Source organism: Triturus cristatus, chromosome 3_2 (assembly GCF_964204655.1).
Source record: "Triturus cristatus chromosome 3_2, aTriCri1.1, whole genome shotgun sequence".
Taxonomy (NCBI): Eukaryota; Metazoa; Chordata; class Amphibia; order Caudata; family Salamandridae; genus Triturus; species Triturus cristatus.
Genome location: NC_140584.1, coordinates 795,006,913 through 795,033,074, shown reverse-complemented (window position 1 = coordinate 795,033,074; position 26,162 = coordinate 795,006,913). Strand labels below are relative to the sequence as shown.

Sequence of the window (26,162 nt, the reverse complement as noted above, 5' to 3'; positions counted from 1 at the left end):
GCATTGCATACAGGGCACCGCTTGAAGGGCGTCCTCGATTCAATCGTCGATGTCGGGTCGATGGTCGGGTATGATGCGAATAAGTTGGTTTCTGGAAGTTAGTAAACTAACAAATAACTATCGATACCCATCGGGAACAGTACCGACGCGAACTAAAGGCCTTTTGGCCTGTAAAAAGTTTTTCCTAACTTGAGTCAAGATAAGCACATCCGAACCCAATGGCGGAAAAAAACAATCTGAGGATGGAGAGGATGCCCATGCGCACTGTAGTCCAGGGGAGGAGTCACCTATCCCAGGATACTTCGAAGACTCTTCCAGGACAACAACGTGCAAACATCCGGACCCAACACCAGGCGGCGATCTATGCACAGATATGAATTCAGCAGCCCACATGCCTCGAACAAGAGGCGCACCCACCCTATAAACTTGGGCCCAAAGCCTAACTTCATGAGCACTGCAAAAAGGTAGGCCCATTCAAGGGAGTCGAACGCAATGGTTGCGTCCAACGAAACCACCATGGCGTCCTCCTGGATTCCGGGGCAACGCCCCAGAACTCCGTGAAGGCGCCTCAGGTTGAGGGCTGTATTGCGTTGTGGCATGAAGCCCGATTGGTCAGGGTGCACGAGTTTGGTGAGGATAGTACGGAGCCTGTTGGCTAAGACTTTGGCTAGTATTTTGGGTTCCGCATTAAGGAGTGATATTGGTCTATACGATGTGCAATCCGCCCTTGGTTTCCCTGGTTTGGGAATTGCAACAAGGGTGGCTATGCGCTGATCTCCAGGTAACATCCCCCTCTTCTGACTATCGTAGTACATGGCTTTCAGATATGGCGCTATCTTATCTGGCTTAAGCTTGTATAGTTCAATAGGGAGGCCATTGGGTCCCAATGCCTTACCCACCTTGAGATCACCTATTGCTTTAATTAGCTCTTCCGACGTGAGGTCTTCTTCCATTTGGTCTCGTTACCGATCTGCGAGGGTGGGCAGCCGAATGTCTGCCAGGAAGTCAGTAGTCGTCCTCCGTGAGGTCAGACTGGCTCCGGTACACCTGCTCAAAGTGCATGGCAAGCTCTCTCACTATGTCGCCTGGCTCGGAGAGGATGTTCCCTGAAGCACTCATAAGTTCGGGTACCACTCGCTGCTCCCTTTCTTTCTTATCCTGCCAAGCTATGAGTTTGCCCGCCTTGTCACCCTGGTCGTATATACGCCCATCCCTGTCGCGAGCAAGGGTTTTCGCCGCTTCTGTAGCAATGGCTTTATATTCTGCTGCCCTGATTTGCAATTGGTGGGAGCTCTCATCATCAGGGTCCCGGTCGATTCTCTCATCTAGCTGCGTGATTGCGCGCTCGATATCGGCCAGCTGCTTTTCTTTTTCCTTACGCCTACCCGCTATGATTGAGAGAGCCTGCCCCCTAAGAACTGTCTTGAATGCCTCCCACAGAGTGGACGGTGAGTCCACCGTGCCGTCATTATCCACAAAGTACTGGTCAATTACTTTTACCAGTGTTGCTCTGGTCTCTGGGCTTTTGAGGTGCCATGGATTTATCGGCACTAAGCCTTCGACTTTCTTGTCCCCTATTGTCAGGTGGACCCATATTGGCGAGTGGTCCGAGATACCCCTGGGCAGGTGCGTAATTTCCGTCGTAATCATGTCTGTCTGTACCGGGGAGAGAACGTAGTAGAGTCTAGACAGGGGGTGGTGTGCTCCCGATAAGAAGGTATACCCTCTGCTGGTGGGATGGTGTTACCGCCAGAGGTCGATAAGGCCAAAGGCATCAAGGAATTGGGGGAGCCACGGTTGTCCTAATCCTATATCCCGCGGAGGATGTCTATCCCATTCCCCTGATACCACGGAGTTAGTCTCCTCCAATCACGAGGTGCCCCATAGGTAGGCCTAATAGAAAGGCACCCAGATCTTTATAGGATTGCATTTGCAAACCTGGCGGAATGTATACTGTAACCAGAATGAGTGTTCGGCCCTCCCATTGTCCTGCGACCGCGACTAAGCGCCCTAACGGGTCCGTCCACATGCGCTGAATCGCAAAGGGGAAAGTGTGGCGCACCAGGATCCCATCCCCCCTGGACCCTGTTGTGAACCCCGCATGTGTTACCATTTTATAGCCCCACCTGTTGAGGGCTCTACAACCGTTTCCCATGAAGTGTGTTTCCTGTACCAGTGCGACGTCCGGGGAGTGTCGTTTAAGGTATTGCAGCACAATACTTCTTTTTATTTTGTCCCCCAACCCGTTGACGTTCCAGCTTATAATCTTAAGACTTTTATCCCACTGCATGTGTGTCGTGGAACCAGGAAGTAAGGTGCCCTGCAAGAATCAAGTAACCCGACCGTGTGACTGATGCTGTACATTTGCTTGACCAACAATAACCCCCACTACCTCCCATCCCCTCCATTATCAACAACCCAACAAATACGAACCCCAAAAGTATCAACTCCGGCGTCCCTGCTACCCTGCCACGTAGGTTCCAAACTACCCACATCCCCAATCAGCAGAGTGCCTATCGCCCCAATTTGTGAACAACTGTGCCTTGGGGAAGTGGACAGTAGCCGATCCCGGCCGCCCAGGCCCCTTTCCCGTGGTGAACTGAGTGGTTGCCATGTGTGGGAGCAAGCGCTGCTTCTATGCACCCCTAGAGTGTCCGTCACCTCATTAAGCGGTGCCTCCCCTTCATTACTATGTGTCTCTGGCACGGGCCGTATATCAGTACTTTCCAGTGTTTCAAATGGACAATTAAAGGTTGTACTGTGATGGTCTGTAAACTCGGACCCACACCCTATTGCCCGTTTGGGTAGCGTCCCCCCCTTTATACATTACGGTTTTGCAGTCTTCTTCAAAGCGGAGAGCAGAAGGCTCATGGGTCTGTGTCTTGGTTTGTCGGAGCCCGGACCGCGATCTCCACGCGCGTTCTGCGCGCAGTCCACGTGCAACACCGTCTCCCGCTGGTGCTACCCTTCGAGTCTCAGGCTCCGTCTCTCCCCTGGGGTGTCTGGTGCGCTTTCGATGGTCCGCCTTCCCGTCCAGCCAGTCCTGAACCTCCTGAGGGCTTGTGAAGAAGAGCGATTTTCCGTCCACAAGAATCTTAAGCTTCGCCGGGAAGAACATCATGTATTTAATCCCGCGTTGCCGCAGGGTGGCTTTTACCCCTTCAAAGGACCGCCGCTCTTGTTGGACCTTTAGAGTTAAGTCTGGGAAAAACCAGATAGTCGCATTCTCGTATTGCATGTCTCCCTGGATCCTTGCTGCCTGTAGGATGGCATCCCGGTCTCTGTAGTTCAGGATTTTTGCAATGATCGTTCTGGGAGCCGCACCTGGTTTCGGTTTCGGGAGCAGCGCTCTGTGCGCTCGTTCCACCGTGAAGAGCGAGGAGAGTCTTTGTGGTTTGAGGTGATTTAGTATGAGGTCCTCCAGGAAGAGGTCTACACTCTGCCCCTCCAGTCCCTCTGGAACCCCCACCACTCTAATGTTACTACGTCGGGCCCTCCCTTCTTGGTCCTCGAGCTTCGCTGCCATTTGGCGGTGTTGGTGGGTCAATGCATTTATTCTCTCCTCCAGTCTTTTAGTGGACGTCTGGAGTTCAGTGACGTTTGATTCTTTGACCCGTTCTGTCGTTTTATGCATGTCAGCCCTCATAAGTATCATTTCAATTGACATCTTGTCCATTTTTGTTTTGAGGGTGGTCCCCAGACTCGTAATGGCCGCCATGATGGACTGCAACGATGGCTCCGACTCCCCTTGTCGGCTATCCTGCCCCTCTTCGGACGTCTGGGACGCTTTAGGGATTGCGTATTTAACCAGCTTGTTGGATTGCACCGTGGAGCCGTGTTTAGGCCTCATGATTGTGGTAGGGCCGTTGGCCGGCTTCCCTCCGCGTCCCAGCCACTCCAGTTCCTGCCTGCAGGCCCCTCCAGGAGCGATTCCACCGCCGATAGTTGGCTAGGCCGCTCTCCGTCTCCACTTATCCAGGTATGGCGTCGTTGGTGGGGTCACTAGTTCTTCATGGGTGTCCCACCAGCAGACAACGGGCGGCCGTCTCGCCTCACCCTGTCACATCGGCGCTGCACCGAGGGGCTCCTGGCGCAGCTTCGCGCCACGTGCCCGCCACCCGGTCCGGTTCCTGGGTTAAGGTGTCAAGCCGGGGGGCGCGCTACGGCATCAGCAGCCCTGCGTCGGGCGGTCCACCACCGGCTCCTCCTCTGCCCATTCCTGGAGCCGCTCACGGCGCCGTAACGCCCATTTAGCGCTGCCACGCTAACGGCTTCTCAGGAGACCCGGGGGCCCCCCGGCGACCCCCACACCCCCACACTGCGTCCACGCCGCCGGGCAGTCTGCCAAGCTATTCCAATGCAGTCTCGTGCAGGCGTGCGGTCGGGCGACCCCTTCTATCCAGAGCGAGTGTGTTCTCACCAGGTATTCGCCATGTAAACTCTCCACTGGTGCGCGTCAGGCAACTCAATTGCTCTGTCCGTCAAGAGTGCTGGGTCCCTCCAACGCCTGCGCCGGTCATTCCCTTTCTGTTCACCCAGTGCAAGCCGGGGCCGCTTTCATCACTGGCCGGATTCTAAGTTTACCGTTTTGCCATGGGGTTCCCTTTAGGATAGCTGCGTGGGGCTCACAGGTGCCCTTCACACACAGATGTCTTGCGGTGGGTCGGAGTATGAGCCACCCGACCGGGTTGGTGCACACCCGCTTCACTCTGGCACAGATCGCCCTTGGGCCCTCCAACGGCCGATCACTCACCCCCAGGCGCGGACACCGCGGCGCGGGGGGGTGCAGGGTACTCCTCGTCAATCTGCCGCTGCTTGTCGTGGGGCCTACAAAGCCGCAGATGCTCGCGGCGCAGCTCCCCGGCCGCTCCTGTCCGCCCAATTTAGATCGCATCGCGTTGCCGCAGCAGTCGCTGCGCGACTACCCCCTGCTCCACGTCCAAACGGGCTACCTCGATTCCTGGACCCAGGGGCCTCGCGAGTCCGCTGCTTGCTGTTGGCGGGGGGTCCCCGGGGCGCCACTGTCCTCGCTGCTGTTACCCCGGCCAGCACTTACCCGAGGTCCGCCCCACCTCCAGGCCTGGCCAGGTCGGCGCTCACCGTCCAATATTAACAGTCTCCCCTGCTCCACCGCCGCTGGTGATTCCGCCGGCCGCGCCCGCCAATCTCGGCGCTACTCTCACCCTGTTCCGAAGGCTGCTGGCTGGGCAGTGCGCCGTCCTCACGTTCTCGCGGCCTCAAGCGAGCCGCACCCTCTCAGGCGCCGCCGGCCCTGCACGCCACCAAAGTAAACAGAGTCCCGAGCCAACAACGATTTCAGGGGTTTGCTCGGTGCTAAAGCGCTTCGACGTCAGTGTCGGTGCTCAGCTCCCGTATGGCCGGATTTCACTGGTTTTGAGCCCTAGCTCCGGCGGAGCTCCGTAGTTAGGCAGCCATTCCTGTCGGCGCCAAGCCCCTTTACATCTTTATTATTTTCCATATACATGTTTACTTTCTATGTAGTCCTGTATCTATTTCTATGCAACTCTACTCCTGCAGTAGAAAAAATAAAGTGGGAAAAAAAATAAACCTTTCAACTAATTTCCAATTCACTACTCTATGTCTCATCCAATACCATTCATTATATCCTCGGACATTGTCAATAACCTAGTTCTACTACTATGGTCTCCCTAATAGCCCTTTCTAAACTCTTCCCTCCTTTAGCTTCCCTGTGATCAGGCCAAACCTCTTTTTACTACAATGATCGCCCAAATAACACTTTCTAGACTCTTCCTTCCTCTATTCATCCTTTATCCTATTCAATCCAACTAACGGACTCACATGTCCAAAGCTCCAATTAACAACTTAGATTTCTCTATATTAATCCACTTTGGGTTTGAGTATCATGCTACTAACCAAAAAGCAGCTCAACACCTCAACAGGGGTAGTATGCGCTATATAAATACAATTATCACCGAATAACACATTTTTTAATCTTAGAAACTAGAAAATGTGGGCGATTGGCTTCTCTGTACATAGTGTGCTTGGAAGCGCTTGTATCTTTGACAGCTGGAACCAGGCAAGTCTACCTCTTTGAGCAACACAGTTTGCAGAAATTGCCAGGCAAGCAAAAATACTTGAGTCAAGGTGGTAAAGGGAGCAGGGAGACTCGTATCAATATATGCAATCACTTGCATATACAGTGTCTTATGCTCATAGCATCAATAACAATCTTCTTTCTTTGCTAGATTAAAACCTAGGATTACTCAAGGGGACTGAGTCAAAGTCCCTCACCTGGCTTGCAGAGCAGGCTCTCCTCGAAGTTCTTGCATCAGCTGCCCCGCACAGTCTGGATCCTTGCTAGCTGCTTGCACCAAGACATTACGGAGCGTGTGCCGGCACTTCTTAGGCCCAAATTCTGCCCGCTCCAGGCGACAGAGGTGTTTGTATTTCTGTTGGAAGTAAGTGCAAAGCTGACCCACCCTGGAACTCCTACTGCATGAAGTGTCATTCTGTGTTCTGCGGGGAAAAAAGGTAGTATTTAAAACCCAAAAGACAGTAATTCACAAAGTCCATGAAACCACATCCTCCGCAGCATAATTTAGCCAAAGATTGTGTCTTTGTCATGTTTGAAACGCTCTATAAAAATACTTGTGTAGGATTTTAACTAAGGTATCAGATTATCCCACTTCATGAATCTTCAGAAACAGATACCTAGGAAGAGAGAGTGCAATTGCCATCAGTAAATTGTAACATATGAAGAGAAAAAGTGAGAAAAATGAAAATAACGAGGTTAAGAGAGACTAATATAAAGGAAGTAAATAATTGTACAAATGTACAAGGGAAATCTAGGAAGAGGAGAAGAGAGAAAGACCATCACAGATTTAAAAGTCTTTATAAGTTGGTTGTAATGATGTAGAGTCTCTACTACAATCAAACATTCCACACACCCACAGCCAGGACACCCTCAGACTGCAAACTATAAATGTAAAAAAGAAAAACGTGATAAAATACCTTTTCCATCTACACACCCAAGATCTTCAACAGCCCGCATCCAACAGGACTGATCCAACGCTGCTCCAATTTAGGAAAGAGTTGAAGACCTGCCTCTTTAAAGAACGCTATGTCACAATGCATTAACTGTCAATAGTTCAACTTTCTATTACTTGCGGACTTTAAGCTTGCCTTTGACCGTGTATAGCTGTCCGATGCCATTTAGCTAGGGTTGTGCTGTAGAAATACCATATACACATGAATACATGCGCACACACACTGATAACTTATCTCACAGGCGCAGACTTTGCAGACTTTGCTGAACCACTCACCTTTTCCAGCTCCCCTTGAATCGCGGAGCTACCGGGACATCGCGCCGAGGGACATCGTATCAAGAGCCTGTTGTTTCGCTGGGACCGCGAGGACCAGGGTGCGTAGCTGCTAGTTTAATCCGGCGCACCTGGTCACTCTTCCCGGCCCTCCCCCCCAGCTCACCTGCCTACTAAATGCCTCGCGGCCCCCGCTTCGTGGGTGCCGCTCGCAGGCGCAGACTTTGCTGAACCACTCACCTTTTCCAGCTCCCCTTGAATCGCGGAGCTACCGGGACATCGCGCCGAGGGACATCGTATCAAGAGCCTGTTGTTTCGCTGGGACTGCGAGGACCAGGGTGCGTAGCTGCTAGTTTAATCCGGCGCACCTGGTCACTCTTCCCGGCCCCTACCACCACCTCCTCTTACTACATAACCCTGCTACCTCTCACACGTAAGTGGGACGCGTGCGGGGTGAAGCCGGGGCGAAGCTCGGGCAAAGGGCGGGCCGTTTGAGGCCGTTAGAGGACGGGAGAGGCTGGGTCTGGGCTAGTACTCTTGGCCCAATCCCGGGATTGCATTCGTGTTTGAAGCCCGACGTGATCGCCACGAGTGATGACGACCAGGGAAACAAGGAGCAAAAGTACATCGCTGGCTGCTACTGCAACAAAGGGAACATTGGACAAATATTTTGTTAAAGCTGGCTCCCTATTAATAGAGGACATCACGCTACTTGAGAGGCGAATATCTCAGGAATTAGATAGGGTGAGGAGATAGTCTATGGGTCCTTTGGCTCAGGCAAAGTCCCCTGAGGCACGCCCAGAAGCAATTGTGTTGGACACGGGGGCAGCCGGAAAAATTGACCCCTCTGGGCCTTTGAACATTTCGAATTGCACCTCCCATTCAAGTATGAAGGACCTTAGTGATCCTGTAGATCTCAGTATGCTAACTCTCCCGCCTGCTCAACCCCACCCTACAATTATCACCATCCCTAATCATGATTTTGAAACGATTAAGTCCGCAGGTTCTAAATTGAACAAGCGGAAGGGGACTAGAGAAGGAGCAGTTACGAAAAAGAGAGGAGGAGTGAGGAATCAGGTTGGGCTGAAGCTGTACACTTTAAAATCCCCTTTGCACCCATCATCAAATAGTCCCTGCTTAAATACGAGGGGAAATTTGCAAACTTCTAGAACTAAGGCTTTTCCTTCAAATTTAATAGGGGAGGGTAGCACCCAAAACAACTTGAGTTCATCTGAGCCCATTGAGGAGGATGCCACCCTTGCTGATATAGGTGTACTCATTAGAAACCTCTTAAGCCCCTTGGAAGAAAGGCTAATTAAAATCGAAGCTAGGCTAGTGGTCATAGAAAAGTCGACAGTGCAACTAGCTGATAGTCTTAAAGCAACTAGTAGTGGTGGGATTAAGGCTCCTGATAGAGTGTCAAAAAAGGGATCTCCCCAGGCTACTAAACAGGACAAAAGTGCATCTCACACAATCCAGATCCCAAAACTTACCCCCCCCACAAGTATTAACACACACACACGGAGCCAACCATCTCTAAAAACTCTGCAAATCAGTATAACTACTTTTCCCCTTCTTCAACTAGTGCGAAACATGCCAGGGAGAAAAATCCTGTCCACACCAAACCATCGAACGCTGGAGAACTAACGACCGAGGATGCCAATAAGAGGGAAAAGTTTAGATCAGTACATCTTCCTCCAGAGGCAGCCCCCTATACTGTAGTTCTAGTAGGGATTCCAGAACTGAACGCTGCCTCAAAAGAATCCACCGCCTCACTTAAGAACAAAGTGATTAATTGGCTATCGATGCATAGACCGCTTCCGGAAGGCATATTGAGCCCAGTCCTTATGGTACGAAGGGCGCCTTGGCTGGGTAGCTCAACTAAATCCATTAATGGAGACTGCATTATAGTTAGCTTTAGAGACCAAAGGACAGTACAGCATATTTGTGGATGGACAGTGGAGGATGAAGGGACTACTATTAAATCCCTACCCCTTTCCTTTTTTTACCCCCCTTTTGCATAGGATAGAGAGGATCAGTTTTGGGGGGCTTGGCCACAAACATCGGCCGGTTGGGAAGATAGCAAAAGAAGGGGAGACCTTTACAATCCCAGAAGCCAATACCAAGGCTGCTTTGAAACGAATGCCCAGAGCACTAACCTAGGGAGACTGGGTGGGGGATCGGCAAGAGGATGGAGAGAATTCCCCAACTCTAGAAATCATCAACAAACTCACTACACCAAAAATTGGGATGATGAGGGATGGGAAATTTGCCATAGGAGGGGTGGAAACTGGGGCTCTAGAGAGCAAGATTATCACCCCTGGAGAATCCTCCAGCCAGTTTATCTTCCAATACAGAACAGGTATAGCCAACTTGACATGGTAGACTGACTATCTGCATGCATAAGTAAGCAGTGTAAGTCTATATCCTTGGAGGGTAGGGATGGAAATAGTTTAGAGATAATGTCGGCCGATGCCCCAGTACATCGTAGTGACTTGGGCACTCCCATTGGCGAGACACGAAGTATTGTGGGGGGAGAAACAATTTACCTCCCAGCACACTCAGACCACGGCTAGTCCTAAAGGGAATGTCTCCACCCTCACTACTGTCCCGAACAATGGGCCCCAGCCTCTAAAAATACTTTCATGGAATGTGGCAGGTTTGGGAAACCAGCTCGAATGCCAGGAATGGTTAGAATAACTCTAAAGATCTATGTATGTTCCAAGAAACTTGGGAGAGGGAGGAACATCTAAGGCAGGATTTCGCAGTATTTTCCATTCCCGCAAAATGGGGGGGTAGAGGGCGTCCTTAGAGAGGCCTTCAAACCTGGGTTGCAGTACACTTGGGATGGCAGGCCACGCGTGTCCCAGTGGCATCAGAGGACATACTCGTGGTTCTATTGGAATGGTCCAATTGCCGCAGATTAGTAGCGGTAAATGTATATTCAAGGCCGGTTACCATCACGCAGGAGTCCTCCACCATTGAAGAATTGTCAAGTGCTTTGGATGAACTCCCCAAGGGGACCCCTTTCATAGTGGGCAGGGATCTGAATTCACACTTCGAGCCATTAGCTGGTCTTTTGGATGGGGCTTCATTAGAGGAAGATGCAAGATGGCGTGTACCTCTAATAGTATCTACATCACCTAAAGCTTGGACTCCATTAGCACTCCAGATTACCGCCCTTACTCTGAAACATGGTGTGAGGGCCTGCAATGGGCGTGCTAAATCGGACATCCCGAGCAAACCTACGTTTAACCGGAAGGGCAGGGAGTCAAGATTAGATTACATTCTAGTACAACTACCCCTGTGGTCGCATGTTATGGACTTCAGGGTAACAGACAGAGCAGACAGCGACCATAACGCTCTGGAATTTGACTTTCTCCTTCCAGGACGGGATCATGGGGAACTAGAAACATCAAAGATAAACCCGGATTCAGCCCTAGAAACTAATAGGAGGAGAATTAAGTGGGAGAAATTAGCTGCAAGTACAGATAAGCTCCCCCGCTTCTACAATAACTTTATCCCCATTTTGGAAAAAATGGGCATTCTAATGGACGAACCATGCCCAGACGAGAAAAATAAACAAATTTGTTTGATGCATGAAGAAGTCGTCAAGACCCTGACTGCAGATCTATTCAATAGTGGACCAATGAGGGGGGGTGGAAAGGTCCAGCGCACATGGTTTAATGCAGCGTGCCGTAGGTCAAGGATGGATCTTTTGTTGAGTATTAAGCATCGCAAAACTAGGCCTGAGATTCAAGCAAGGAGACGCGAATATAAGCAGTTGGTCTCAAACGCTAAGAGTGAGTGGGACCAAAGTAAATGGGAAGAACTCACCAGTTCCCTAGCCTCAATGGACTCACGGAAGTTTTGGCGAATTGCCAATACGGGTTCCCAAGAACTTGTCCCGGCAATAGAACCGAACATTTCTCCCAGGCTATGGCAGGAGCACTTCCACTCTCTTATTGCAGTGGAAGCAGGGTATGGAGTCTGTAAAACCCCAGTTGTACATAACTATCCGGAAGGCGACCCATTTACCGAAAAGGAGGTCCGGGTCGCTATATCGGGCCTATCAACAGGTAAGGCACCTGGCCTGGATGGTCTCCCCGGTGACCTTTTCAAACAGGAACCAGACATATGGGCCCAATACCTCCTGGTATTGTTTAATGCGGTCCTAAAGGGCATGGAGGTGCCCTGTACTTGGCTGGGCGCGGAGGTGGTTCAGATCTTCAAGAAAGGCTCGCCTCTGCTCCCATCCAACTACAGGCCCATCAGCCTGATAGATGTGTCACAAAAACCTTTTGGAAGGCTTATTTTAGATCGCCTACAGAACTGGATAGAAGAAACCGCCACTATGAGCCCATACCAGGCTGGGTTTAGAAAGGGGGTATCTACTATGGACCAAATGTTTTGCCTAAAACGTATTTATTGGAAGACTGCGCTGGTCGGGGGGGGGGCAGCTTGTTCACAGTTTGTGGACCTGCGTGCCGCCTTCGACCTAGTGCCGAGATCCAAACTTTGGAGTGTCCTTGATGATCTGGGAGTCCCGCCAGATATCCTGGCCATCCTAATCAAATTACACCAGGAAAACTACGCGCGGGTCAGGTGTGGCAGGAGGGGGGGGGGGGGGGGGGCTTAACAGAAAGATTCCCCGTTGACAGGGGGGTGAGGCAGGGATGCGTGCTCGCACCCACCCTGTTTTGCCTCTTCGTCAACGGGGTAATCGACCACCTGTCCAGGATAGCGGACACTGATGCCCTCAAACTGAATGGCAGCAGAGTGCCCGCCATAATGTTTGCGGACGACCCCCTGCTGCTGTCCAAATCCCCTATGGGAATCCAACGGATAGTGGATGGGCTCCTCCAATTTTGTAATGAGAGGGGTCTTGAAATCAACGCTTCCAAGACAAAATATATGATTCTGAACCCTACCCCCTCATCACGTCCCAACCCTACGTTGGGTACAGTACGTCTGGAGAGGGTTTCCACATTTGAATATCTGGGGGTCACCCTGAATGAAAAAATGACATGGGGGACACACACTATTAAGGCAAATATGAAGCTATCACAGAAGGTGGGTGCTATTACAAGAATGGTGGGTAAATCCATATACCGCCCACTGGGTCCTATGATACAGATTTATAAATCCCAAGCTCGGGGCTCAGTTTTATATGGGGGTGAATTATGGGGCCATACTCCTGCTAAAAATCTTGCAAGTACAGAGAATAAATTTTTGAGGCAGCTGGTGGCTCTTCCTCCTAGTACGCCATGGTTTCCTCTGAGATTGGACCTTGGTCTCAGGCCAATCGCCGAGGAACTGGGCTTAAAACCATTAACTTTTTGGCAACGACTTTGGAGCAGCCAGGATCTTAGTGATTATAGAAATGAGCTGCAGGAATTTCTGGCCCTGTCGAATATCAATAACATCCCTTGGCTAACATATATAAAAAGATCATGCGAAAGCTTAGGCCTAGGGGAATTATGGGCCGATCCTGCAAACTCAAGCACGAGGATTCCTCGAAAGGCACTTTCAAAACTTTACTACCAGTCAAAGCTGACCACCACTCTAGATAGTACACGGGAGGGCTCACTGACCAATTCATTTATACAAGTGAAAGATTTTTACTCAATGGAAAGTGTTCTTGATGGTATGGCCCCCGTGATGGCAAGAAAGCTCTACTTACAGTGGAGGTATGGTTGCTTACCCTTGAGGGCCTTTACCAGCTCTTGGTCCCAGCCTCCAACAAGTGAGCAATGCCCAGCATGTGCATACCCACAGGAGAGCGATCTACACGTGGTCCTCTTTTGCAAAGCCTATCCGAGAGCGAGGAAGTACTGGCTTCTTCCCATTCTCAAAAATATTGGTTTTAGGAAATTCTTGCCTGCGTTTAGAATACTAAAAACTGATTTGTCACCTCCGATTGTTTTTGCAATGGCAAAGTTTTTAATGGCCATGTGGCATGTCCGAATCAGCTTTTTAAAAAAGGGGGGGGGGGACTGTATAATATTAATTGATTTTAGAGTATCTTTTCCATGTTTCTATTTGTTTTAATTATGAAACTTTTTTGAAAAGTAATTGTTTTTTATGCAAATGTCTAAAACACTGGGAACTTTTAAACTCAAATAATTGTAAAGTGTTTATATCTTTGATGATCTAAACGATCGAAATAAAGATTATTTGAATTGATAACTTATCGTGTTCTAGCCGTTCCAGCAGAAAGTATTTTACCTTAACCACCAGTCCCACTAAATGCATTGTCAAGCTACATTGTTCATAAGGCTGAAATTCTTGTCCTACCAAAGCAATGCTGTTCTACCTTGTTAACAAGCAACTGAAAAATGCATGGTATGATAAGCCATTCTTACTCCCTTCGCTGACGGAGGGTGTCACGGATTGACAAAGCCACCCGATATGGTGACATTAGCTCAGATTCATCAGACTCCTCTCCACTGTCTTCAGACCAGTCCAGTCCTGGAATTTGGGAGAAGAGAGCAGAATGTAGAACAAAAACAACTCAAAAACTAACATTTATCAAACACATTCATTTACAAAACAATGGAATACGCTTCAGACACATCAACTCACTATCTTCAACAGATGTGTAACAGCAGGCACAAGTTGCTCAGTGAATTCACTGTGGGATATACAGTTCCGCATATGGTTTGAGGATTTGAGCAAAGTGGATTGAAAGCCTGTAACCAAAGAATCTTCCTCCCCAGAAATGACATGGCATATGAGGGGACTTAAGGAGCATCCCTCATCCTAGAAATGGATGCGTAGAGTATTCCACAGAGGAAGAAACTGTCCACCAAAATTATAAAGCTCACATTTTTGTCATGATTCAGAACCAGGGTCTGCCAATTGATGTGCAGATCAACTATGCATGGCAAAGACTAGGCAAAGTGAGCACTGCAGAGCCAGGAACTGGTACACAATGCCCAATGGCTGCTGTGCATGGCCATTGGCCATGAACAGCGAATTCTGTGGCGAAAACCTGATGCAGGAGCAAACTAAAGCCCAGGTGCTGAATGCAGTGTGCAGCCGATTCAGTGGCACACAGCTGCACTCTAAGCACGCTATGCATGACTGAAGGCAGTTTGGTTGTATCTGTATTTGGTTCAGCAGGGCCAATCAAAAGGACAACCCCCACTGGATTAAACACATTGCCTATGTCACTAGGGCTGGTTGTAGGGGACATTGGATGCAAGAGTGGTTGAGCGTAGATGAGGTCAAAGGCCAGGCTCAGCCGTAAATCCCTGCTGCATGTGGCCGCAGGTCGTGTGCCATAGTGGTTGTTTGCGCAGCAGAATGGATGCATGGGAGACTAGATGCAGATCCCTGCTGTGCAGAAACAAATGCCATTCACAGTGGAGGTTGGCTTTAAAGAATATGGATGCAGTAGATTAAAAATCCCTAAAAACGTTGTTAAAGGTCAGTTATAGTTTCCTTTGCTTATACCACAATAAAGTAGATCTAAAAAAATTTAATTCCTTTAAAAATAGTTATACCGAAGTCCTGTGTAAGAAATAAAACTGAAAAACCCATGAAACGGGCCAGTCATTGTTAGCTACACAAACGATAACGCCACATCTACCATTAACAGTTTCGGGAATCTCCTCTCCAGATTCTTAAAAACAGAGTTAATTAGGTGATGCATTTGGAGGACATCTGGGACCATAACTGGAATGGGAAAGCTACTCTACAACTGTTCTTAAACATCCACAACCTCTACATTTTGATTATTCTCTACTTTGCAGGCATACATACCTTGAAATGCCTACAACCTGGAGTAAGTTTGTGTAATATTAACTGTTAGTAAATTCATTTATAGGAGTACATTCACAAAAAAGTGAAAAAACTAAACCAGGCGTGTAGAGAGATAATCCTAGAGTTGATTCATTACTTCAAGTCTCAGACAGCAGTACATAACTGGCATCACCACTTCCTTACCAAACTATTCACATAAGGATGAAAATCTGTGCTTTTGGAGCAAAGTCAACCACACAGCCCTATCGGTCTCGACTCTAGATTCATTAGTGTTTTGCTTTGAGGGGCCCTTGCATCTTCAAGATGAGTGATGGACTGACAGCACATCTGTGGCTGCTCAAGTTCTTGAGAACACTGAACAGGATCCTCTCGGTGAAGGACAACCATATACATCTAGATGGGTTTAAAATTGCCATTTAAGTGACCGTGATCTATCAGCAGACACTGTACCATTCAACTGTATTGGGAGCAGCGCATGCTCCGGTGCAGAAATTAAAACTCCTAACATCCCTTTCTAAACAGTAAGATTTAACCCCTTGTGTGCCACGCCCTTTCCACGCCCTGTGCCGGGCGTTGCATTAGCGGGCGGGGTTCATGACGAGCTGGACTCGTCATGGGCACAGCGCAACCGCGGCCCATGACGAGTCCAGCTCGTCATGGGCACAGAAGGGGTTAAGAGAACAGAGAAGTGACCATGTTTAAGCAAGCTTTCATTTTACAGTCTGGCTGTATTAGAACCACATATCACAGCCTTGCATAACCCCACCTAACAGATTCGTCAGGACTCAAAGGTTCACTGCCCCTTAGGGCACTAGGTTCATCCACAGAGCCAAATATAGGACTACAAAGCAACCTTGGGTGACATTTTGAAACTTTACAAAAAAAATTAATAGCTCTTTTGCCGTACCAATTCATACTCTGAGATTATGCAGTGATACCCTACTGGTTGACTACAAAATTAATAAACCAGGTAAAAAAGTGTGCAATATTTTTGCTTCACGTGCAGCAAAATGAGCCAATAAAGGGAATGGCTAAAATAATACAAACAACTAGTAATAATTGATCTGCACTTCATTGCATTGGTTAGTTTATCTGTGCCTTTACAGACAATAGCCAATCAGATGCAAATGAGTCTCGGCCCGCCTCACATAAGGGGATGGAATGCACCCCAAAGTAAACACAAGCGGTTCTGATTAATTCGAACCATTCCATTCATCATTTTTTGGGTTACTCGGTTGGTCTCTCGGTTATGCCTAGGCTTGGGTCCCTTATAAAAACTGACTACAGAACTCAAGCTACACCCTCCTGATGAGGCCCAGCAAGACAAACACATGGGTGTGGGGGTGGGGGGGGGGGGGGGGAGGGAGGGGGTGGAGGTGGTGTATATATATCAGAGCCTAACAGTTTGGGCTGACATGTCCCTTTTGGAGCAGTAATTCACAGTATGATAATTAGCAGGGGCTGATATTAAGACAAGTATTCAATCAGTCACTTCAGGATTTCCTCCACTTTTCAGAATAGTTTCCATATAGCTTCTAGAAGACAAGTATCTGGAAATCAGACCACAAAAGTGTTGGTGCTCCTTCTCTAACATGGTCTTTAAGCAGTTTCAATGGTATCCCAAAGTGATGCAAATCTCACTCTTACTTTACTTATGAAACAAGTTCCAAAAACGGTCACTGGCATGGCCTCTTGTTCTAGAGGCACATCTCCACTAATGTATACTGATTACATATCAAGCATGTAAATACCACCCCTAATCCCCTTTCCTTCCTCCATTTCGAAAAATACACATTTACCACACACTTCTATTCACAGAGTTCTAGTGCGGTATGGATCAGACAGGAGACACCTAACCCTTTTGCAGGTCTAATGTCAAACACCATATATTGTATCAAACTGTGGCGGCAATCACCGGCTTTTCTTTTCTTATTGAAAAATACAAAATGTGCCACACATGCTATCAAGTTAAGAAACAAGAGTTAATAAAAAGGAGGCAGCATCTAATATGCTAGCTTATTGGATGAATAGCGACGCTTCATTCCTTCAAACAATGTAAAATATTGCAAAACATCTCACTGACACTTCTTCCATACCACATGCTCTACAGGTTAGGCAAGTTACATTGTTTGGGAGATCGAGCTACCACCATCCCGGTCAGTTTTAAAATTACCTTTTGTGGACAGTGGGGTAGATGGTTGCACCTACCTAAATGAGGAAACAAGTCTGTGTCCAGCTGCTGTTTTCGAGTACACAGTTTCACCAATCTCTGCAACCGACTCATGCAATAAGAGTGCGATGTGGAGGTGGTGGCTCTGAGGATGACCCGGCTAGACTTGGGAGAGTTTGCAATTGGGGTCTGAGCAGGTGAAATGGCAGGGAGAGGCCTTTTGCTAGGTACCAGCCTTGTTTGTGCTAATGAATTTGTGGTGGGAGTTGATTCTAGCCCCTGTATGCTGATGTTCTGAGGAGAAGGGGATTTACAGTCAGAGCTCTGGGTTAGCTCTGTGGGTTTCAGGGGAGATGTTAAAGGTGGCAAGTGAGCGAGTTGTTGCAAAGAGAGATGCTGCAGAGACTGCTGCTGCAGAGGGGTAGAAGGGGGGCTAAAGTGCTCTTGGCAAACTTTTAAAATTTCAGTGTCTCTCTGACGCTGCCGGTTTTGGGCCAGTTTGCTTTGAAGTTTCTTCCTCACCGATGTAACCTTCTTCAATTCATTCTCATCTTCATTCAAAGAAAAGGGATCTTCCAAGTCAGCTTCCAGGTAATGAAGCGGAAGCCTCGCCCCTGGTGGGGAGAGGGACAGTCCATCAAGTCCATTAGGCATCTTCAAGGCCAGCGTAGGCACCGTCAGGCTGAATGCCAAGGCATCCATTTGATTCCTTGCCTTCACTTCCTCCACAACATCGTTTTTCTTCTTCCTTTCCTTCTTGGGTATGAAACCAAGGACCTGAAGGTGACTGTTGCAGTACCTAAAAGAGAAGAAAGCATTAACAAAACATTTCTTGACTGCAAAAATTGGTCAAGCGAAGGCGGCCAGACGTTTGCAAAGAAATACGGGACTATTTACTAGCAGCAAATCAAAATGGCCAACACCAATTGCAACGCCACTAAAGAGGGAGCTGGTGGAAACACTGAACGACACACTTTACATAAGAACAAGATTCCCAAAGGATTGCAAAAATCTAATTTTTTTTATAGCACTAAAATGGTGAAGCCTTTTGGTCCAACTTTTATTTAACTCCTCAAAATGGGCCTAGATCACCCCAACTGTTGGGCTCTAAATAAAACTCAGTAAGATGGCTCCATAATTAAATGCAGACTTTTCGAAATATCAACTGTGTCAAGGTAAATACAGAGCCGAGGCTCACCCTGTACTGCCCTTTGCTTTAGGGGGTAGCTACTAACAAAGTTGCTGTAAAGCGAAGATAGGTGCATGGCCGGCACGGTAACATGGAGGATGCCTGAAGAGAGTCTCCTTGCCCAAAGCTCTTGTAATCCAGAATTTATTCAGACCATCTTGCGAATACTTTGTCCCCAAGACAGGGATCTGGTGAGGGAGACTTTAGGGACACGGCACTAATTTTCCTGGTAATGCTCTAGACCGAGGTCAGGGCCTGCGGCTGTCAGGCTTCTGGACCACAGGCAGTGTGAGTACACCCCAGCCCATGCCCACCCATATCAGGAGAAGTGCTCTGTGGGGAGCCGCTTTTAGCTTGCCGGATGGTCCCAGGGGCCCTGTAGTGAACTGTGGGTCCCGCTGTAGGTTGCTACAAACAGCCAGCAGACCCACACAATGGATTAGAGGTGCCCCAGCATAAAGCGGGAGACCCGAGGCCCAGTGAGACTCTGCGTCAGCAAGGAGAGTCAGCAAGCTCTTGCAACAGTACTGTGGTGCCCCGCTCTGATGCAGCCAGCCTCCCCTGGGGGACTGAAGCAGCCTCGGCCTACACTTGACTGGGGCAGCTACCTGCCTAGCTCTCCCAGAGTCCATCTTAGTGAGTGTGGGCTCAGGGGGGCAGGGGGTTGGACTCACTACCCGACACTGGTGCAACAGTTAGGAAGGCTCTAGTGGCCGGGATGAGTTTGACTTACTCCAGGCCTAAGGCACACGGAAAGGCCTAAGATGTTGCATTCCTGGTGCAGAACCTGGGGGCTCAATCAAGGCCACTGAGGCTCAGATATCCAAGATTGGCTATCTTGCAAGAGGGGCTCCTGTGGTGACATTTGGTGGGGTGGGGGAGGGGAGTAGGGGGCAGGGCTAGACATGCTCTGCCACTGGCCTGAGGTGAAATTCCTGCACTGGTGACTGTTTGTGGGCCAACTCACTCGCCCCTTCTTTGCAGTTCCCACCACCAGCACTAAGATGAACAGGACCAGCAACCCCACCTTAGCCTGGCATCCACAGAAGCATGCAAACTGGCAACAATACTCAAGGCATCAAGACCTCCTGCATCTCCATGGAAGAGAAGGTGGCTGCTGTGGCAACAGATGTGAACCTCCTTCGGCACGGATTGGTAGGCTTTAAAGGTAGATCTTCCGAGGGATGTGCACCCGTATTACACCCACCACCCCCTTTTCTTTATTTTGTTTTGCCCTCACATAGGAGCACTTGCTGCCCATAAGCGGCAGTCCGGTAACATTTAGGGGATTCTATTCTTCCCCCTCCCTGCACCGAACCCATGCACTCTCACAGAGTACAGACGTCTTATTTTATATAAGGGACGTAGCCGAGAAGGTGCTGATCTAGTGTCGACTTTTGAACCGTAATCAGGCCTCTGGGTCATGTTTGTTCCACACTGATCTTGGCGGACTTGCACCTGGGTCCAGTACGCTGGGAGGTCTCTTCAGTACGTAGAGACACCCTGATCTTCATGAAAAATCCCGATCTAATGCATTATAACCTTACGGCAGCAGTATCGTCCCTCTGTTCGCAGGTGGCCTTTTAGAGGATTCTTTCACCGTTCCCATTGGGCTGCATCACTGTCTCCAAGATGGTGATGCTCCCAAAACGTTTGAATTACTTCGTGAACCTTCCATTGGCACTTCTCCGGTGCGTTTCCCAAGAACTCGATAGACTACCCGGTAAGCTCATCTGACAACTCTGGCTGTGAAGTATCACTATCCAAATTGCAGCTCCCATCGGATTCTAGGGGTAGGGGGGATATTGTTTTGAAAGACCTTAATTTTGGGCATGGCTACTTGACTACTCTGCTGCAGGGGCCAAACTCTTGGATATCCAGCCCCTACTTGAAAGAAACCCGCACCCAAACACCCCCCCCCCCTTTCCTCACAGGATAGGGCTTTAGTATCACCACTCCTGGGGCTCGTTGTCCTTTCGATACTCTTCATCTTTTATTGGCGACACTGACAAGTCTTGCAAGAGGCTTTTGGATTACCCAGGGCTCCACTTCTTATGCCCCGGCGTTACCTCTGTTGGGTCTGGAGGTAGGGCGGGAACAATTTACTAAGCAGGAACTGCGATACTGGGGCCAGGTAGTCATTTACGTGTTGGTGGATCTTTTTCGCTATGGTCAACTCGTAACTTTTTTAGAATTAGTTGCGCAACTAACTCGTGTGGGTGTGTGTGTTTTAGTAAGGACAATTCATCACATGCATCCCAGTCAGTGGGGCTCAGATGTCTTGGGAATGTAAGGGTAATCTGAACCAGCTTACCAGTGCCTTGTACAAACTGGGGGTTGGGACTGACTCATTACCTGGCTTTATAAGGCCTTGATAGCTCATTACCAGATTTCCCTGTTACTCCTTAGGGACACATGGGAGGCAGAGATAGGTCTCCAATAGGAATGCTCTAGGGTCCTAGAATATCCCCGGAAGGTCTCCCAGAATGGTTGCTTTAAATGAATCCCGTTCTACGTATATCCCATAGAGCCTACCTCTCCTTGGCAAAGATGCACAGAAGCTTCCTCATGCCCCAGACACCTATGCGCATTGCACCACCCCAGCAGCAGACTTTAAACATATCCTTTGGGACTGCTCCAGGCAGAGTCTCTAATGGTCTGAAGTGACCAGGACACTTTCTACCATTACAGGTATGACCAGCATAGACAGCAGGGAAGCAACTGCACTACACCCATACAAATTATCGGAAACGCACAGAACCACAAACGATTTAGACTTAACCCTGTGCACATTGAAACACTAACATGCAATGGAAGTTCCCCACGCCCCTCCTCAGTGGTGGAAGGCTTTGGTGAGCCGAGGCTGAGGCCCTGTGTAGGGAGGAGGAGAGAGGACTTGGCCGTCATCCTATCCCCTCTGCATGGGACAAACTTCTGCTGGAGCGGTCCACATCTCATGATGGCTCAACTTATCCTTCCTGAACACCTCCCTCACGATTCCTCGCCCGAGCTGAGAATACATGAGCCCTGCATATCCCTGGGCGCTTGGATGCCAGTTCTCTTGCGCTACCCGCTGGCATAAAGTTTGCCCTCTTCCTCGGTCCCCCCCACCCCACCCAACAAGTGACAGTTTACACAAGTCATACACAGTTGCCCCATCCCTCAAGATGATGCATGCATGGATTGATGGGAGATGATACGTATAGGTTGAAAACCTCAATACAAATTCATTAATAAAAAATAAAAATTGAAGCTAGAAGGTAATAATTAATTAAAACATGGGTACTGTAGATGCCCCAGAAGGGCATTGTTAACATTGATGTAGCAGGGTATTGTAAGAAAGTGGCTCTGTATATACTGTCCCCAAATAGGTACAGTGTGTACAGAGTCCACAGTCTGCAGAGGTTTGGCAGAGGCTAAAGTTGGATATAACCATACTCTCTAAAGTGGTAGCTTGGTCGAGCAGTAAGGCAGTATCAGAGGACAGTGTAAAGCATTTGTTGTACACACTCCGTCAGTAAATTGTGTCACACACTCAGGAACTGAACTCTAGGCCAATAGTTTGTATATAAAAATATATAGTGGTTTTATTTAAGAACCAACAATAGGTATCAAAATATACTTTCTCAGAATGAGATGCTTTAGTTAAATACTTTCAATAGGCAATCGACTTTTGAATGCAATAGATACAGTTGTTGCAATAGGCAACACAATTATAACATTGAGCTCAATGGGAATTTATAAGTAAATGCAATTAATTACTTTTAGGATTACTTTTCTAACCACAGGACTGGATCCCAGATTCAGTCCTGGGACAATTCCTGGAAACAGGTAAGTAAATACGTTTTGGTTACAGGTGTGATTTTAAGGAATATTATTGTATTTCAAAAGTTGACACTTAGAAACTTTTTCATAGAATCACCAATGTTATCCTATGGGAGGAAATTCACTTAACAGGTAAGGAATATGCTACTTACCAGTATGCATATGTTCTTGGAATGTAGAGCTGCAGATCCATACACTAGCATAGTAGATCGCCATTTGGTGTTGGGCTCGGATGCTTACACGTTGTTGTCTTGGAAGAAGTCTTTGTAGTCACGAGATAAGTGACTCCTCCCTTGGACGATGGCGTTGATGCCCATGCGCACTGTTAGATTGTTTTTTGCCATGATGGGAAATGATGGTTAGTATTAGAGAAAGATGTCCATGAGTGATATTTAAGTGAGATAAAGCTGGAACAGATAAAGGTCCCGGGGAGGTGGGTGGGCGTGTGTGGATCTGCAGCTCTACATGCCAAGAACAGATGCATACTGGTAAGTAGCATATTCCGTTCGAGGCATATGAGCTGCAGATCACACACTAGAATAGACTATATAGCAGTATCTCCCATAGTGGTGGTCACCTGTATCAGTTGCAGCAGTTTGAAATAAAGTTAAGGACAGCTTGGCCCACAGAAGCTTGTTGCTTTGCTTGTACGTCAACACAATAGTGTTTAGTGAAGGTGTGTGTTGTAGACCATGTGGCTGCCTTACAAATGTCTAAGGGAATGTTCCCTAAGAACGCCATGGAAGCCCCTAGTTTGCGTGTGGAATGCGCTCTAGGGGGAACTGTTAGTGTGCGTTTAGCTTTGTGGTAGCATATTTGGATACATTTAACCATCCACCTGCCAATCCCAGATTTGGAGATGGGGTTACCCTTATGTGGTGGAGAGAAAGCTACAAACAATTGTTTTGCGGAAAGATTTGGTTCTGTCAATGTAGTAAAGAAGAGCTCTTTAGCATCTAAGGTGTGAAGAGCTCTTTCCTCTACAGAGTCTGGGTTTGGAAAGAACACTGGTAACGCTACTGATTGGTTAAGATGAAAAGGAGATATGACTTTTGGAAGGAATTTCGGATTTGTCCTAAGAACTACTTTGTTACGATGTAATTGTAAGAATGGTTCTTGTATGGTTAAAGCCTGGATTTCACTTACCCTTCTGAGGGATGTGATTGAGATAAGGAAAGCTACTTTCCATGTGAGGAACTGTAGTTCGCATTTATGTAGAGGTTCAAATGGGGGTCCCATGAACCTAGTAAGAACAATGTTTAGATTCCACACTGGAGAGGGTGGTAATCTGGGAGGAATAATTATTTTAAGTCCTTCCATGAAGGCTTTAATCGCAGGGACTCTAAAGAGTGACAAGTGCCGTCGATTTTGTAAGTAAGCTGCTAATGCTGCTAGGTGGAGACGTATGGAGGAGTATGCTAAATTACATCTTTGCAAGTGTAGTAAGTAGCAAATGATGGTCTGGATGGATGCATCAAGTGGGTATATATTATTGTTGGTGCAGTAAATGGCAAATCTTTTCCATTTTGCAGCATAGCAAGCTCTAGTAGTAGGTCTTCTGGCTTCTTTTATAATGTTCATGCAGTCTGGTGGCAGGTTAAGGTAACCAAACTCTAGGACTTCAGGAGCCAGATCGCCAGATTCAGTTGACCTGGATGTCTGATCTCTCCATGGTTCTGGGTTATTAAGGACGGGGAGAGATATAGTTTTGGTGTGGAACTAGAGAGCGTTCCAGTAGTGTTGTGAACCACAGTTGGCGTGCCCATGTGGGAGCTACTAGGATCGGTCTGAGAGACTGCTGCCTGAGCTTGCATACTACTAGTGGAATGAGTGGGAGAGGCGGCAAAGTGTACGCAAATTTGCCTGACCAGTTCATCCATATCGCATTGCCCTTTGACTCCGGGTGGGAAAACCTGGCGGAGAAGGTTGGGCATTTTGCGTTTGTGTGTGGCAAACAGATCTAGGTCTGGTTGGCCCCATTTTTGGAAAAAGGGCAGAAGAACTTGGGGATGTAGTTCCCATTCGTGGATCTGTTGTGTCTGTCGACTTAACAGATCGGCAATCTGATTGTGAACCCCTGGAAGGTGTTCTGCAAGTAGATATATGTTCTAAGCAATGGCCCATCTCCAAATGTTCTGTGCGAGCTGGGACAGCTGCAGAGAATATGTGCCTCCTTGTTTTTGTATGCAATACATGGCTGTCATGTTGTCCGTCCGGATGAGGACAGCCTTGTTCTGTAGTTGGAAGAATTTTAGTACTAGGAATACTGCTAGCAGTTCTAGGTAATTGATATGGAGCACTTTGTTTAGTGGTCAATTTGCCCTGAGTGGTGTATCTGAGGAGATCGGCTCCGCATCCTGTGAGTGATGAGTCTGTTGTCAGCACTATCTGTGGAAGAGGCTCTAGAAACGGTCGCCCTTTGGACAAGTTTGTTATGTAACACCACTGTATAGAGCGATGTGTGTGGCTGTTCATCAACACCAGATCTGTGAGCCTGGTTCCTCTGACGTGCTAGACATTCCTGTAAGGGACGCATTTGAAGTCTTGCATAAAGCATAATGAAGATGACATCATGCCTATGAGCTGCATGAACACACTGGCAGGAAGAGTGTTGGTTTTGAAATTTTATGATAAGAGCTTGTATACTGGCTATCCTGGGTGGATTGGGATATGCTAGGGCTGTGGAGGTGTTTATGGTAGCTCCCAGATATTGGTGTATATGAGAGGTTTGGAGAGGAGACTTGGGATAGTTGATAGTGAATACCAAGTTGTGTAATAGTTGGATGGTTTGGTGAGTGTGTAGAACCTATTGGTGTAATGACTTGGCTTTTATTAGCCAGTCGTCTAGATATGGGAAGACATGAATTTGTTGTCTTCGGAGATGTGCTGCTACTACTGCAAGACATTTTGTGAATACTCTGGGCGCGGTTGTTACCCCGAATGGAAGGACTGAACTGGTAGTGTTGTCCGCCCACCACAAACCTTAGGTACTTCCTGTGAGCAGGATGTATGGGAATGTGGAAGTAGGCGTCCTTGAGATCTAGTGTGGCAAGGAAATCACATTGTTGCAGCAGTTGGAGCACTTGAAGAGTGATCATATGGATATGATCTGAGTGTATATATAGATTTAGGGGTCTGAGGTAGAGTATTGGTCTCAGAGTCCCATCCTTTTTGGGGTTTAGGAAGTACAGTGAGTATACCCCTGTTCCTTGATCTCTAAGGGAACTGGCTCTATTGCGTGCTTTTGAAGCAGTGAGAGAACCTCTTGTTTGAGGAGTCTAAGATGGTCTGCGGACATTGGACGCTGTTTGGGTGGTATGTGTGGGGGGATGGGGGGTAGCTGTAAGTTCCAGGCAGTAACTATACTGTATAATTTGTCTTACCCACTTGTCTGTTGTGATGGAGTTCGACAGGTAGGAACTGTATTAGTCTGCCCTCGACTGGAGTGGAATGGTCTGGGGGGAGCGGAGGAAAGTCACCGTTTTGTGGCAGTAGAGGTGCGAGTGTTATTACCTCGACCTCTTCCCTTGTTATTCCCTCTGTATCCACCTCTAAAATATCCTCTACTGGGGGAGGTTTGTGTAGTGGCTTTGAAGGTAGATGAGGTGTCTGCGCCCATATTTTTGGAGGCTCCTCTGTAAAAGGAGCGCCGAAAGGAGCCACATGTTCGTGGAGACTGTAATGCTCCCATGGACTTCGTCTCGGCGTCCTTTTTCATTTTTTCAAGGGCAGTGTCTACAGCCGGCCCAAATAGCTGTTCTTGGTTGAATGGTTGACGGAGTATGGTAGTTTGTACCTCTGGCTTAAAGCCTGAAATGCGTAGCCTGGCATGTCGTCAAAGTAGCACACTGGTGTTAATTGATCTAGAGGCAGTGTCTGCTCCGTCAAGTGCACATTTAATTGACGCATT

At 48.1% G+C, this 26,162-nt stretch overlaps 1 protein-coding gene across 2 annotated transcripts in view; it reads right to left on the bottom strand.

The window, feature by feature from the left end:
* The window catches only part of INO80D (INO80 complex subunit D), a 294,761-nt gene that overhangs the window by 164,488 nt on the left and 104,111 nt on the right, over window positions 1–26,162 (bottom strand). For both annotated transcript variants that reach the window (XM_085648924.1, XM_085648925.1), the window contains exons 4-6: window positions 17,277–18,037; window positions 13,667–13,772; window positions 6,274–6,498 (exon numbers count right to left, since the gene is read on the bottom strand). In XM_085648924.1, the coding sequence (XP_085505050.1) occupies window positions 6,274–6,498; window positions 13,667–13,772; window positions 17,277–18,037 (1,092 nt within the window). The remainder of the gene's footprint in view (window positions 1–6,273; window positions 6,499–13,666; window positions 13,773–17,276; window positions 18,038–26,162) is intronic.